This window comes from Athene cunicularia, assembly GCF_003259725.1.
Source record: "Athene cunicularia isolate RWA chromosome 1 unlocalized genomic scaffold, athCun1 chr1_part1, whole genome shotgun sequence".
NCBI classification, from domain to species: domain Eukaryota; kingdom Metazoa; phylum Chordata; class Aves; order Strigiformes; family Strigidae; genus Athene; species Athene cunicularia.
In genome coordinates this window covers 29,247,695-29,262,001 of record NW_020799091.1, presented here as the reverse complement: position 1 = coordinate 29,262,001, position 14,307 = coordinate 29,247,695, and the positions used below count along the sequence as shown (strand labels likewise).

The 14,307-nt window shown below is 40.3% G+C and overlaps 2 protein-coding genes across 3 annotated transcripts in view; one reads left to right on the top strand and one right to left on the bottom strand.

Moving 5' to 3' along the window:
- Positions 1-2: 2 nt before the first annotated feature.
- Positions 3-2,312, top strand: NUDT15 (nudix hydrolase 15; the record flags this gene model as incomplete). The annotated part of the gene is made up of 2 exons (XM_026865069.1): positions 3-132; positions 470-2,312. Coding segments are annotated over 2 exons (276 nt in total), but the record flags the coding sequence as incomplete, so codon positions are not given.
- A 2,222-nt stretch (positions 2,313-4,534) lies between these two features.
- The window catches only part of MED4 (mediator complex subunit 4), a 10,548-nt gene continuing 775 nt past the window's right edge, over positions 4,535-14,307 (bottom strand). Inside the window, exons 1-6 of one of the 2 annotated variants that reach the window (XM_026851023.1) lie at positions 12,181-12,749; positions 11,679-11,849; positions 11,228-11,285; positions 9,437-9,523; positions 7,792-7,923; positions 4,535-4,967 (exon numbers count right to left, since the gene is read on the bottom strand). In XM_026851023.1, the coding sequence (XP_026706824.1) occupies positions 4,795-4,967; positions 7,792-7,923; positions 9,437-9,523; positions 11,228-11,285; positions 11,679-11,804 (576 nt within the window). In that variant the 5' untranslated portion in view covers positions 11,805-11,849; positions 12,181-12,749 and the 3' untranslated portion in view covers positions 4,535-4,794. Of the gene's footprint in view, positions 4,968-7,791; positions 7,924-9,436; positions 9,524-11,227; positions 11,286-11,678; positions 11,850-12,180; positions 12,750-14,307 lie in introns of those variants that run through there. The other variant, XM_026851033.1, reaches the window with a different exon arrangement.

Genomic DNA, 14,307 nt, shown 5'->3' with positions numbered 1-14,307 from the left:
GCAACGTGCGCTTCGCCTCCGCCGTCAACTCGGTGTGCGCCGCCGCGCGCTACCACTACGTCACCGTCCTCATGAAGGGCGAGGCCGAGCCGGGGGCCGAGCCGCGCAACCGCGAGCCCGACAAGAACGAGGGTGAGCTGGAGGCGCAGGGTGCGGGCGGCGCCGCGCTCCCAGAGTACGCCTTTGAGCACGTTCTGGCTTCATCTGTGTTGTGCTTCCCTGTATCCCACACGCTCCGACAGACTGAGGTCGGGGAGCGGCTGCAGGCCCGTGAGTTCTGCAGATGTGAGAGAACGCGCGTTCCCGGGAGGGTCAGAACTTCACGGGAGCCACTTTAAAGTTCCTTGCATGCAGCAGAGAACTCGAATTTGTTGGGGTAATTTCTGCGCAGTCCATCCGGACTTGAAGAGGCAGAATTGCTACACGATTAATTTTACACTCTGGCTTTATTTTTTTCTTTTTCCTACAGGTTGGGAATGGGTTAAATGGGATGAATTTCCTCCAGCGGATCAACTGTTCTGGGCATTACGCTGTTTAAGAGAGCAAGGTTACAATCCCTTTACAGAAGAGCTCGATCATCTAAAGGGCTACACGGGAAGCCACCAACTAGTGTAAAAACCAATTGTACATTATGTAACAAACAAAGGACAGACCTGATTTTTTGGTGTAAAAGAGAAAAAGATTATCATGCTCACAGTGCTCATGTGAAACTACTACCCTTCCCAAAGCCAAAAAGATGCCAAATGCCTCAGTGGTTTTACCATGTTTCATACAACAGTTGTCTCTCATTCCAGAGCTATTTCTGGCTCTAGTGGTTAACAGTTAATGTTTTCTTTTCTAGAAGACTCACAGTGTTTGATCTGGTTAATCTTTATATAGATTAATAGCCCTTTGGAGGTCACAACTAGTCAAGGAAGCTTACTCACTTGGAAACAGTTGCAGCATCAGGCCCAAAAGAAACTGTTTCGTTTAAACCACTTTCTATGTAGAACTGCTTCATATATTATGCTGCTTTCCTGTAATTATAAATCTTGGACCAATTTTTAAACTTAGTCTTATCTTACACCTTAAGTTAAGACACTGTCATGAACAAAAGACATTTTACAGACAATGCCTCATTCTCCTGCAGACAGTAGTACATACTCAAAAATCCGGGTATTATAAACATGAAAGGGTTGCAGTGGCTTGTTGCAGGGAATGAATATTCCTTGACCATTCTTGCCACCCCCTTTCATTGGAGTTCTGTTTGTAGCCTCAGTTACATTAGAGTTTATCTACAGAAGTGTGTATCTGCAGTTGATCTTAATTCCTGATCATGTTACTAAATTCTTAATAGTTTAATGGAGAGGTGCCGACAGTCTTCTACTAGGCTGATACAAATAACATTGTACAAACTAATATCACTTACAGGTGTAGTTCTACAGCAGACAGTCATACATTTTGGCTAGAGGGTTGTCAGTATTAAACAGCACAAATGGGTGTCATTCTGTATGGCCACTGGGATTTGATAGAATTGTTAGTTTTCAGTTTGATGTGACTGAATGAAATCACAATACACATAAGGCATATAGAAAACCAATTAATTTATATTTTTCATTTTTCTAGAATCCGTAACCAGATTTGAATCTTTTCCAGCTGCGGTCATTAGGACATCAGCAATTAATTTTACAATGTGACTTTAAAAATAACTGTCTTGCTTTTTTTTTTTCCACTTCAGGGTTCTTTAAAAACACAGGTTTTGTCTGTTTCCTTTAGATATACCCCTCGTACAAAATGTTCTGAGGTACCTTTAATTTCTTTTAAATAAAAGAGAAGCACAATACTGAAGGATTAAAATTTTCTGGAAGGACTGACTTTTCAGTTCAATGAGCTTCAAGGGTTTAAAGCTCTTCTCTGCATATGTTTTCTTAAATGGAGGTGGCTCTTTTTGCTCAAGAATCAATGATAGGAGCTATAAGAATGCTACTGACGACTGCAAGCCTCCTGCTTAGAATTGGCAGTATTAACTATGCACAACTTCCCTTAGGACAGATATTCTATGAAGTGAAGAAAGAAGGTAATGTTATAAAGCGGTTTTGAAATTAAAAGTATCACTGAAAATGCCTTTACTACTGTATCTTTGTAGAAAGCCTATTTTTTCTATTCAAAAGCAGAGATTTTCTTTCTGAAAGCAACTTTATGTACACTGAATATTATTCTGTTCAGCTGTCAACAAAGAGGCTGTAGGAAGATTTGACAGATGTCTGCCCATCTGTCCCAAAGAATAATGAAAAAAAGAAAAAATATTTAGCACAATTTTAAATTTTAGAAGGCATCTAGCTCCTGATGGGAAAAACAAGGTCACTGTAAAATGGTTTGTCATGCAATAAATATTTTGTTACCATTAATGGTTATATTTATTCTATGTATTGTAAATACACAAGTAGTTACTGAAATGAGGACACAGACAGTACCTATGTCAGAGTTTCTGTATCCTAAGTGGACTGATTAAATGACTACAGTGCATTGCTGCTGTCAGCAATCCCTAATTTAAATAACTTGGGTTTTGTATATCATGCATTCATGCCTTCCCCCACCCCCCCAAAAAAAAATATTTGATTCTAAATAGTTAAGCTGCTAAGACTCAGTCCTTTCACTTTGATTTTTAGTACTTTTGCTAATTAGGAAATTCTATTACATAAGTTAACAGTGGGCAAAGCTGTCATCTTATCTATTACATATAACATATTGGTTGCATTTAATCCTTTAAAAGACTAGCACACAACTCAGAAAAAGAAGTGGTCATTGCCTCTGTTAATTCTTATTTGTGTCTGGAAACAATCACACACCTCCACAATATTTGTTAATCATATGATATAGCCATGTAGACTGCTTTGGGCAGACTGTACATTACACTTTCCATGACTATAAATTACCTCTGTTTGCATTTCATTCCAAAAAAGTGATATTCTTATGAGAAAACAAAAGAGACTAGTAGGCTGTGGCTGTATCATAAAATGAGTTAAGGGTGTGGCATTTAGGGAAGAAAATACTAATTCCATGGTACAAAGTATTAAGAAACTGCACTTTGCAATACTGTGTATGATTCTAATCTGGTTTTTTTCTTAAACATGTCTGTGTGAACTAGAAGAGGCATAGGCAAGGTTAACTAGGATGATTGAGAGAGGCCAGGTGTACTGGGATTACCATGAATTAAAGAAGAAATACAGTTCTCTGTAAAGACATGAGGGGTAAACACCAAAGAGGAAAAGCTGATACTGAATAAAAGGTTAAAATATATATGTATATGAGTTAACTTTAGACTGCCAAACAGAAGTGAAATTTTAATAACTGAAAATACTTCCAAAAGGAACAGCTAAGACAAAACCAAATACCCCATTTTAAAACAAAACCCACTGCCCTGTGTTATGTGTCCTTTTCATTTCTACATCCTTATGGGACTTGTACTTCTGTTGGTCATATGTCACAGTGTTACTGACAGAAATACTTGAAAGATTATCTGACCAAATGAGGAAGGACCTGATTTATCAGAAACTGCCTGCTTGGAATCTACAAAATGGAAAAATGGGGAGAATTGTGATCTGTGCTCAGGAAGCCTTGTTGCAGTGCAGAAACCTGTAACTGCCATAAGCAACAATTCACATAAGTAACTCTCTGATCAAATCAGAAAACTAAAGAGAAACATAACTGTCATAAAATTACTCCTTAAGCAAAACATAAAAGGAAAGCCAAGGGAAGTGCCTTGGGAAGATGAAAACATGGTAGCTGAGACAGGAAATACAACTGCTGAAGTAAGCAAATTAGTGGGTTCGAAGAACAGAAAAAATTATAGGTGACAAGAATAAAGAATCTGTGAACACTTTGAACTGAGAGGAGCTGAACCTGCAGCGTTCGACGAAGCATGTTGTGTCCAGCATCCCAGCATGCTTAACCAAAGTATTGGTGAAATCTTGCGAATGGGCACTCCACATCACTGCCTCAGGGTCTGCCCAGTTATGTGTGTACCTGATAAAGCTGAGCTGAAAAAGACTTTCAGTTCCTGACTCCTCAGCTGCTTCTAATACTGACTTGGCATTTTGCAAAGGGGAAAAAGGAGTACGAACTTCTGAAACTCAATCAGAATTCAACCACATACTGAGATAAAATATGAGTATTGAAGATATGTAACAACACACACAGGATTTCAGTTTGCAGAGTGAAACAAAGTTACAACAAAAGCCGAGTTTATTTATGACAAATCAATCATTATATATTACAATAATTACAACCTTTTTACACCTTATTGCCATATTTTTGTTCTTGGCACACACAAAGATGATCAAGAACATGGACTTAGGCAGTAACAAAAAAAAATATTAAGATTACAAATTTCATGTCTCATTTCTGTGCCATAGAAAAGGCTGTCACCAAAAGAGTAAAGTTACTAACAATACAAGGGGATTCCCCTTACACCTTTTTTCCCAGGAACTTTTGTCATCTAATGTATAGTAAATACAGATATACAGGAGGTGTCTTGCAAACATACACATTCACACATTTACATAATCACAGGAAATCTGACACCTCTCCTCCAGCAACAAGCTCCCAGCCATTTTACTTGAACATCTAATGGAAAAAAGAATTCTAAAGTCCATGGTTATGGTTTTAAATGTCACCCTATTTCTGAGCCAGCTATTATCTTCTCCCTACACAGGGCTGCCAGCATAACAAAAGGGTATTGCATTTCGCAATGAACAGCATCCAACCTACCTTCACCACAGGAAAGGTCTATTAGGGATACTGTCCCTCCTGTACCTAGTCTGAGTCGCTGCTGCTGCTTGAAGAGTCTGTTGACATAACTTCTACATCATCTTCATTCTCTTTATTGTGTCCTGGAGGCTCCAACATGAAGTCATTACTATGATTAGGAGGTAACATGTTCATTGACATATCACTTGACTGCCAAGGATACTGAGGAGCAAGCACATCTGGAAAAGAGAGGCATAATCAAACTACCAGCTTTGTATATCAACAAATTCAACAAGACAGCTCAACTGGAACTCCAATTTAAAATTAAAATAAATCTTAAATCTTCCTGAATTTTGGACAGATTAAACCCTTTAGTAACAGCTGGAAAATATTTCATGACGGAGCCATTCTATCACTGTAAAAGCCTACTCTGCCAAAGAGGCCCATTTATGTAGGTGACTCTTGATCTCTCATCAGTCCACTTTAAAACAGTATCTATTCAGAGCTTTTCACCTTTAAAGCACAGTTTGAACTGACTTAACATTCCCAACTACAGGCAGTAATGAAAATGGTCACACTCTGTCAGTATGCAAAAATAGATAAAAACATTAGATCAAAAAAATACTGAAGGTAGACCACAGAAATTCAGAGTAAATGGTTTTACCCAAATTTGGCTGAAACATCTTGGTGGTGATTTTTCCAACAGCAAATACGTTGCATCAAGTACAAAGGAGAACATCCTACTACAAAACCGGGGCCACAAAGATACTTGAGAGGTGAGAATGCCCCACTGTGCCCCAGCCAAGCCAGCCTTCAGTTGCCTCTGACTTCTCCCAGCTCTCACTGGTCTGCTCCTACTTCCAAAGCCATCCCATGCTGTACTCCCTACCAACCTACCTTCCGCTCCCAACATTTCCTTGTCTCTCCCTTCCTTGCCCCCAAAATGGCTCCCATTTCAAAGCTGCAGTACACATCTGTATGCCATTTATGTTCCTTTTCATTTGTGCCCTTAATGCTGTGCTTCAGTTCTCCACTTATTACCAGCTGCTGTAGGCTAAGTCGATCCTATAGAAGAAACCATCTATCTCCCACTTAAAGCAAGAATTAAAATACTTAGGCAGAGTCAGGAGTGAACAAAAGCCCACCCACATGGGACTTCGAGTACAGAAGAGAGGGCACTAAGCAGGGGGCCATATATGGTAGACTTAACTCTCACTCAGGCACTGCCTCAGAAGCACGCAGATGCCACGCACATAGTAGCTTCCGATCTTTTAAGTCTGCAGAGACCTGAAATTGCACACAGGAACTTCAGCAAGAGTCCCCTAACACCAGATGCATTACCTAGCTGCAACAAATCCAATCCACCAGCAGATGCAAGGACAGAATACAGCCTCTACATCAGTTCAATGCTTGCTTTAGGAAGACCAACAACAGTACCAAGTGGTCTCATCCCATATGTGGTGAAGTTATCCAACTTTATTTGACCCAGCTGAGAATGTAAGCCAGTGTTTCACATCTTGTGGTCATGCTTCATTGCCAGAACCAGTCCACCATCAAACCAGGTGGAATGTGTGTGCTAAGCAGCCCCAGAGTTTTAAGGCTATGAAGCAGCCCAGTGGCTGGCCGGCAGACTCAGTAAGGACTCAGCAATGGGACCATTCTCTGCAGAAGTCTCTAAAAGGACTAGATCCCATAATTAGCATTTTCAGGACATGCCTCCACACACCCAACAGATTCAGGATCCCTACACAAAATGACAGGGCAGCCTCTACTTTCTTTTAAATGAAGTTTTGATGTTTCCCTCTAATTACTAGACTGTCAAGTCAGAGTATTTCCCCTGACATAGGAGACCGAGATTAAATTAACAGCTTTACTTAAGGAGTTTAAATCCCAAATTTTCCAGCTTCTCAAGGAAAAGTCCTGAAGAATGGGCTTTCACCTCTTGCAGAGACAGCACTCAAAAGTAAAAGCAGCAAGTCTGCATCCCTAAGGCAGAGGTGCCAGCCAGAACAGGCTCCACCAAAACTTACACAAATAAATGCTCAGACTCCATGAGGAAGACCCAACCTTAGTATCTCCCCTGACCATATTTCAAAAGAACAGAAAAGGTACATGGACCCATCCTCAGCATTTTCCTGGTGGGTTGCTATGGACAGGGCACCACTCCTATTCAGCTCACTGACCCATTTTATCCAAGGCCAGAGGTCTAGAAAGCAATATGATGCAGACCTTCAAGTCACTTCCTAAGAGGTGACAGTAGGATTAGACAGATGACACAAAATCCAAGCTTACTATTTCTCCAATGGAGTCATGATACCGTGCTTTTTTAACATATTCAGTATAATTTTTGAAAACAACCTTACCATAACACCTACAAGTGGCTTAACAGGTAAGAACTGTTACAGATCTATGAATCCAAACTAAGAATTTTTTCACATTTTAATCTAACCATAGTAGATTAATGCTGCACAAGTACAAAACCACCGAATTCTTGATTCAGTTACTGTAATTTATTGCTAAATTCTATTTTAGCATGGAAGTGGCCATTTCACTAAGCATTTAAGCTCAATTTCTACACTCAAGGTACTACCTCATCAGTTGTCGTTCACAATGTCTTTTCATTCCAGAATGTCTAAGCAAACAGTCTTGCCATATATAGTGTAGTCTTCAAGTAGGGGATGACAATAAACCTCTTTTCTTCCAAGTACAGCTTTCATAATTCCATACTTTGCCATTGCAGCTATGAGAAGGTTGCTTTGAAAATGTTTCTAATATGATTTGGTATCACTTAATTCACATCAATTTAAAGTAAATGAATTGAAGGGTAACTAGGAGTTTTGTTTATATTGACTTAGTTGTGGTAGCTGCAGTACAATTTAGCATGAAATAAAATTATGCAATTCTAATTGTTAACTATATTTACTAGATCTTCACTGCCAGGGAACAACATTAGCCATAACTTTCATTATTTTAACTCTGATTTGCCCTTGTGAGGGGAAATGTATAATTCCTCTGACTGTACAAGGAATAAAAAAAAGCAAATCAAAAATTAGTTTCTCTTACCTGGCAGTCTGCCTGCTGCAAGTGCATCCCCTGGTAAGTGTCCATTAACTCCATTGGTGGATGGGTTGTTCATCTGACCCAAGAGACCGCTCCTCATTTCCAGATCTGTAGGATATGGCCTACGTGGGTCCCCTTTTAAGAAAGAAAGCAAAGGAATATTTTTAAATATTTAACAATTGTCTTCCAGACATTAACTTTTTCTTCAGTGCCTAGTTTCATAGAATGGGTTGGGTTGGAAAATCATCCAGTTCCAACCCCCTGCCATGGATGCTTGAATATTAACCAGCTTTCTTGGGCCCCTCTTCCTTCTAGGGCTTTAACCAATGCTACTCTGCCATGCAGATCCCTGAAGTCTGCTCTCCTTAAGTTCAGGGTAGCAAGCTTGCTATGCACCCTCCTCACTGCCCTAAGGCACTCCACCTTCATGCTCACTGCAGCCAAGGCTGCCCTTGAGCTTCACACTCTCCACCTGCCCCTCCTTGTTGTTGAGAACAAGGTCCAACCCAGCACCTCTCCTCGTTGGCTCCTCTGTCACTTGGAGAAGCAGTTATATCAATGCATTCCAGCAGCCTCCTAGATTGCTTATGCCCTGCTGTGTTGTCTCTCCAACAGATATCGGGGCGGTTGAAGTCCCCCATGAGGACCAGGGCTTCTGACCTTGAGGCTGCTCCTATCTGTATACTCATCTGCTTGGTCTTCCTGGTTGGGTGGCCTGTAGCAGACCCCCATTATAATGTCATCAGTCCCTGCTATGCCTTTAATCCTGACCCATAAACTCTCAGTTGGCTCCTCATCCATCCCCAGGCAGAGCTCCTTGCACTCCAGCAGGTCACTGACGTAGAGGGTGACACCCCATCCTTGCCTCCCCTGCCTGTCCTTCCTAAAGAGTCTGTATCCTTCCATTCCAGCACTTCCATCACAGGAGTCATCTCACCACATCTGTGATGATAGTAAAACCACAGCCCTGCAGGTGTGCACATTTCCTGACCAAACCCCACCCCGTACTCTGATTGCTTGGATCAGCAATGACCATCACACCTCTCTGATTAAAATCTAAGCCTGTGTCTTTCACTTAAGACTTTGTTCATTCAAACTTGGCAGAAAACTACATAAAAAACCCAACAAAACAAAAACCCCATGTTTAGAAGGTATTTTTGCTCTCCATGCTATTTCACAGCTACGCAGCAAAAGCAGAATTGGAAAAAACACATTCTCCTTTTGGACAAGGAGGATAGTTCCCAAAATTGAGATGTGACAATGAAAGCCCTGCTTCTGACTACTGTTTACTAACATGCTCTGAAAAGAATATTATAAGGGGCAAGAGAGAACACAACCAAGCACACTGAAAAGCCTTTAACATACTTGGTTCTAACTTATAACTGGGGCCAACATTCAGGGAAAGGAAGCAAACAAAGGACATCAGAGGAGGCCATAATGGAAGCATGCAGTTTCGTAGCTTTTTGAAGACATATGTAAAGTCTACAGGGCTTTGGATATCCATTTTTGTTGAAAACATTAGCTATAACAGTGGAAAACATGTTACTCTAATAAACCTCAGTGATTATCACTGCAGAAAAGCACAAGACCAGATTCTGACCATGCTTTATTAAAAAAAAAAATCTATTGTCATAAACATGATAATTACCTGGTACCCATGTCAGAGGGGCACAAACAGCATTGCTAGCACTGATCCTATGGGCATATTTAATTATTTCTTCAGAGGAAATGGCACCTGGAAGAATGAAAGAGAAACTACTATCTTCTCAAGAGATTGCATCATTCACTCTATTTCAGAATAATAGACACCAATATCTAAAAGATTGGGAATGTAATTTTGTCAAATATTAAGAGCATGCTTCAAATGCAATGACTACTTAGAGGACTCTTAGATTATGTAAGGATGAGCTTCACAGTGAGCTGATGTTACAGCCACGAGTTCAGTACACCTTCAATGTCAACAGTTTAACCTTGTGAAAAACACAAACCAATCTCTTAAGCAGTGTACTTGACAAGCACAAATTTGTAAAAGAATGTCAGCGCTTGCTTTATTATGAAATTTTCAGCAGTAAAGAATTTTTGTTTGTTTAGTAATTGCATACACATAAGTGCTTTCTAAATATGTGCCTCTTACATATTTTATGTATTTATGAATTTATGAAAATCCTTGATTTTTTACATGAAAGAGGTATAACAGAATGATAAAAGACTTAAAAAAAACAAAAACCACAAAGAAGAAAGTGTCTCCCACAAAGAAAAAAGTCAGTTTAGCATAGTAAATGCCACAGAATGGCAAGAATTGCTACAAACACAAACCAGTATCACCAGCTAGTCAGTTTTTCCAACACAATGCACATGTGCAGGAACATTCTTTCCTCAACAGACCTACTGAGGCAATTTAGTGAGATACTTTGGCAATCACATAGACCAGTGGTTCTCAACCTGTGGTCCACAGCCCCCGGGGGACTGCAATGTCATCACAGGGGGTCCACGAAGGCTTAAAGCAGGGGTGGGGAACGTCCAGCCCGGAAACATTTGGTCTGGCCTGAAGCAAGGACTGCATCTCCTTTTCCCACAGCCCCCTCTCCTCAATACTCCTTTCACACTCAAGACCTGCCCTCCAGCCCTGACACACTAGTATATTCAGGGCTAGTACGGTTGGTGAGACCCCACTTTAAATAGGTGGTTTTTCTCTTAAAGACTTTTTCTTAACCCAACTGTCCTCTTTAGGGCCACAACAGGGCTAGAAGGCCGTTCCTCCAAGTGGTGACACTGGACCCGTAAACAAAAATATATGGTGACTGAACACAGACAAACAAGGGAGGGGTGAGAAGAACTGTAAAAACTTTTAATCAGATTTTAATGTAAAAATTGGCATCAAATTCGGAATTAGCAGATTAAAATACCATAAAATGGGCCTTCTGAGCAAGAAGAGTGTTGATGATGCTATTATTTAAATTCCTACGGAATCACTGCAATAAAGATATTGTAATAGGACTATATGCATTAACAGATTAACTTATTTCCCCTTCTCTCCAAATCTGAAGACCCTTCATGAGAAAACTGAAATAAGTATTTGATGCCACCTAGTGCTTTAAATCTTGAATTAAGTCTTGGTGGTTTGCGGCCACAAAAGGTATTTAAGGGGGTCCGAGGTGAAGGAAAGGTTGACAACCCCTGAGACAGACTATTATCAGTCCAAGAAGAGTGTTGAGACACTTGAATTTAAGTTTAATATTAAGGTGTTTGCCACAAAAAATAATTCTGCCTTCATTCTGAGGAAATGCTTATAGGTTCATAATGAAATGGAAGTTTGTTTACGCATGAAGCATTCAAAATCTGTGATGGTAGAATTCAAAACAAAACACCTTAACTTGAGCTCACTAGAAACTTCCTTTGCAGCTGCATTTATGTAGCATGTACAATCATGGCTACTCACCTTTCCTTGCCTTTTCAATTGACTTCAGCTTTTCCTTTGCTTGATAAACAGCTGTTGCCTAGTTGTAAAAAAACAGACTAAATCAAATCTTCAATGCATCTTTAATTTGTAAGCTTCTACATAAAGTCTGCTCTATGAATAAACCCTTGCATTTAATCGCGTTTTAAGAGAGAAAGTATTCAGCAAACACTTTCAAAATACACAGAAATAAAGTAGGTTTGGAAGAAAATTAGCATTATAAACCAAAACTGAATACCACGATAACTAAACAGTATTTGACTAATGGAAAAAAAAAAACCAACAAAAAAAACAAAACAAAAAAAACACACCAAACCACTAAGCTCTTACAAAGTTTTAAAGATTTAAATCTTCTCAAACTAACACAACTTTTGCCAGAACCACCTTTTTCCCAAGTAGATGCTCAAAAACAAACACATCATTATGAACTTACCAGTATGTGCTCTGCTTCTTTTAGTTGTTTCTGCAGCTGCTGAATATCATTATCCCTCTTTTCTACTACCTTTTCTAAAAGCTGCATTTCATGATGGATTTTCCCCTGATCAACTGCCAACTTCATTAGCTCTTGAAACTCTGCATCTCTCTGGATCAGTAGTTCCAGGATCTATTGAACAAGAGTTTTGTAGAACTTTTAGTTTAGCTAGATTAACAACACACCCTCAATCGTGCTGCTAAGAGCAACTGACATCCATAGCAGTATTTCTGTTTGCATGAAAAATGAAACAAAATTCCTTTCTCTGTTTGCAAAAATAGGCTATGAAGCATATAACAAACGAACAAACAAATGAAGAATGCCTTTGTAGTGGGGCCAAAACCTCATCACCACCATTAGACTGAGTATAAACAAGGACAAAGGGAGAAAAAAGAAAGTAAAGAAGAAAACAATAGAAGAATTGTGCTTACCCAAAGAAATACAGTTTAGAAGGTCAGCTTACCTGGCTCTCCTCTCCTGGTTGTGGGAGCTTCTGGTTTCTCGAAATTGCCAAAATTTCAATCAATTCCCTGAAAGGAAAACTGTGTTTGCACCATTTTCTAGGGCATTATTTGTAAATCACATCAAGTCATCCCAAAATTGTTGGCGCACTGATATCATTACAAAAGTATTCATGGACCGGAGTATTTTATAGTACTGTGTTGGCAGGGACTTCTTGGCTAAGAAGAATTCTGTGAGTAGTCTCATGAATGGAGCACATTTTCTTCTTTGTTCTTTGAGCTCATGAAGCACTCCTGAAACGTACTAAATTCCTGTCAAACTACTTAGGACAGAAACAGAAGCTGAGAGAAGAAACAGCACCATGAAAGGCATTCACATCCTACTTCCACTGGCTTTTGTTTGTTGCAAGGGGGCATGAAAGTTGTCTTCCCTACTTTTCTACTTTTCCTCCATTTTTTCCTAATAGAGCAAGTTTCACACTTGGGTTTAGAGCAATTAAGTCTAAGATTTCAAACATCTGAAGAGTTTGTTGTGAAACTACTTTTACAACAGGTATTTCCACAATGATGTATTAGTTGTATATATCAAGCACACAAAAAATACCAAAACCCAAGTAATAATCTGGTGCTAGAAGTGCTTCTCAAACAAAGATCTTGATCACGCTTCCAGGTACCCATTTACTTTAACACCATTCTGAAAAGAACCTAAGAGGGTACTCGCTAAGCAGCAAGACCATGACGCAGAAAAGCATTTTCTGTCAATTCAACAAACTTGTTTGGCTTCTAAGACTGGATGGCAGTCCAACGCTATGCATGAGTAATTGTCTATCTGAAGGCACTGCTCTTGGAATAGCACCCACTCACTGCTTGGTCCAGTGCCCGCTGCTCAGCAGGGTGTATGACTAATAGAGCAGTGAGGCCAGAACCTTAAAATGAAAACAGGTGCTTTTCAAAAATGTCTCAAGAACTCCCTCACCAGTAAAGCTCTCAATAGCATCTTGGTACACGTCTCTTGGTCACTTCCCGAACACTGAAATGATTTAAACCAATTAGAGAATAAAAAACCTTGACATTATCACTAAAGCTGTATTCTACCTGACCAACACTGAGCAGTAGCAAACAAAACCAGCTGTAAGTAGGTCAACTACCGCCATCAAAGCTGATGTCATGGAAGGCTGTAATTCTGTCCCGAGTTAGCCAGATAACACACAGAAGGCAGATTCAAAACTACCCAAAGGCTACAGATTAGACGCGTTGCTTAATTTTTGTCCCTACCACCAAACAGTATCATGGCTGTGAAAGGCCTGGCTCCACGGTGCTGCAACACTTTGCTGATCAACAGGAAGATTCACTAAATGCTGCTGAGGGTTGCTCGGGATTCATTATGGTAAAATATTAGTTCCAAGATTTAAAAACAAACAAACAAAAAGTTTAGATAAAGGTGTGGGGTTCTTTTTTCCCCAAAAACACATCTTCTCCAGAAACCTTTATGTCACAATAAAATCTAAAACTGAAAATAAAACCTAACCAAAACCAAGAGCAACTGACCTTGTCCTAAATCATACAGTGTGAGCCAGCCACACAGACAGTATGGGTCCCTCTGAAAAAGTTTCCCTAAGCTTCTGTCTTCGAGAGGAGAAAAATAATTAGGAAACAGTTTAACTGTGCTGCCAGCTGTGCCTCCACAACATGGTGGACAACTTGGACAAGGGCTACCAGTCCAGCCTCAAGAGCATGGACTAAGTGAGCGTTTATATTAATCCAAAGACGAGCTCTGGAGCCTACTTTGAGCGAGTTTAACACTAATACAGGCAATGACCAGAACAGCTTGAGTCATGCAACACCATCTACAAATTTGTAACTTGGACATGAATTTTAGGGAATGATAAAGAGCCTAAATTCGGGGCGTGCGTCCACTTCACAGGAAATGAAGGTGTCAACCAAGAAAGGCAGGCAACTGGAGGAATAAGGAAGCCTTCTGCTCTGAAAATGAGAAACAGGGCGCCGCCGATGCCTGCCGACGCTTTCCGGCAGTGCAGGGCCGGACCAAGCTCCCCGGCGGAGCTCCAACCCCTCTCCCGCAGGAGCCGGCCCGGGGACGGCAGGAGAGCCGGCACACGCGCGTCCCC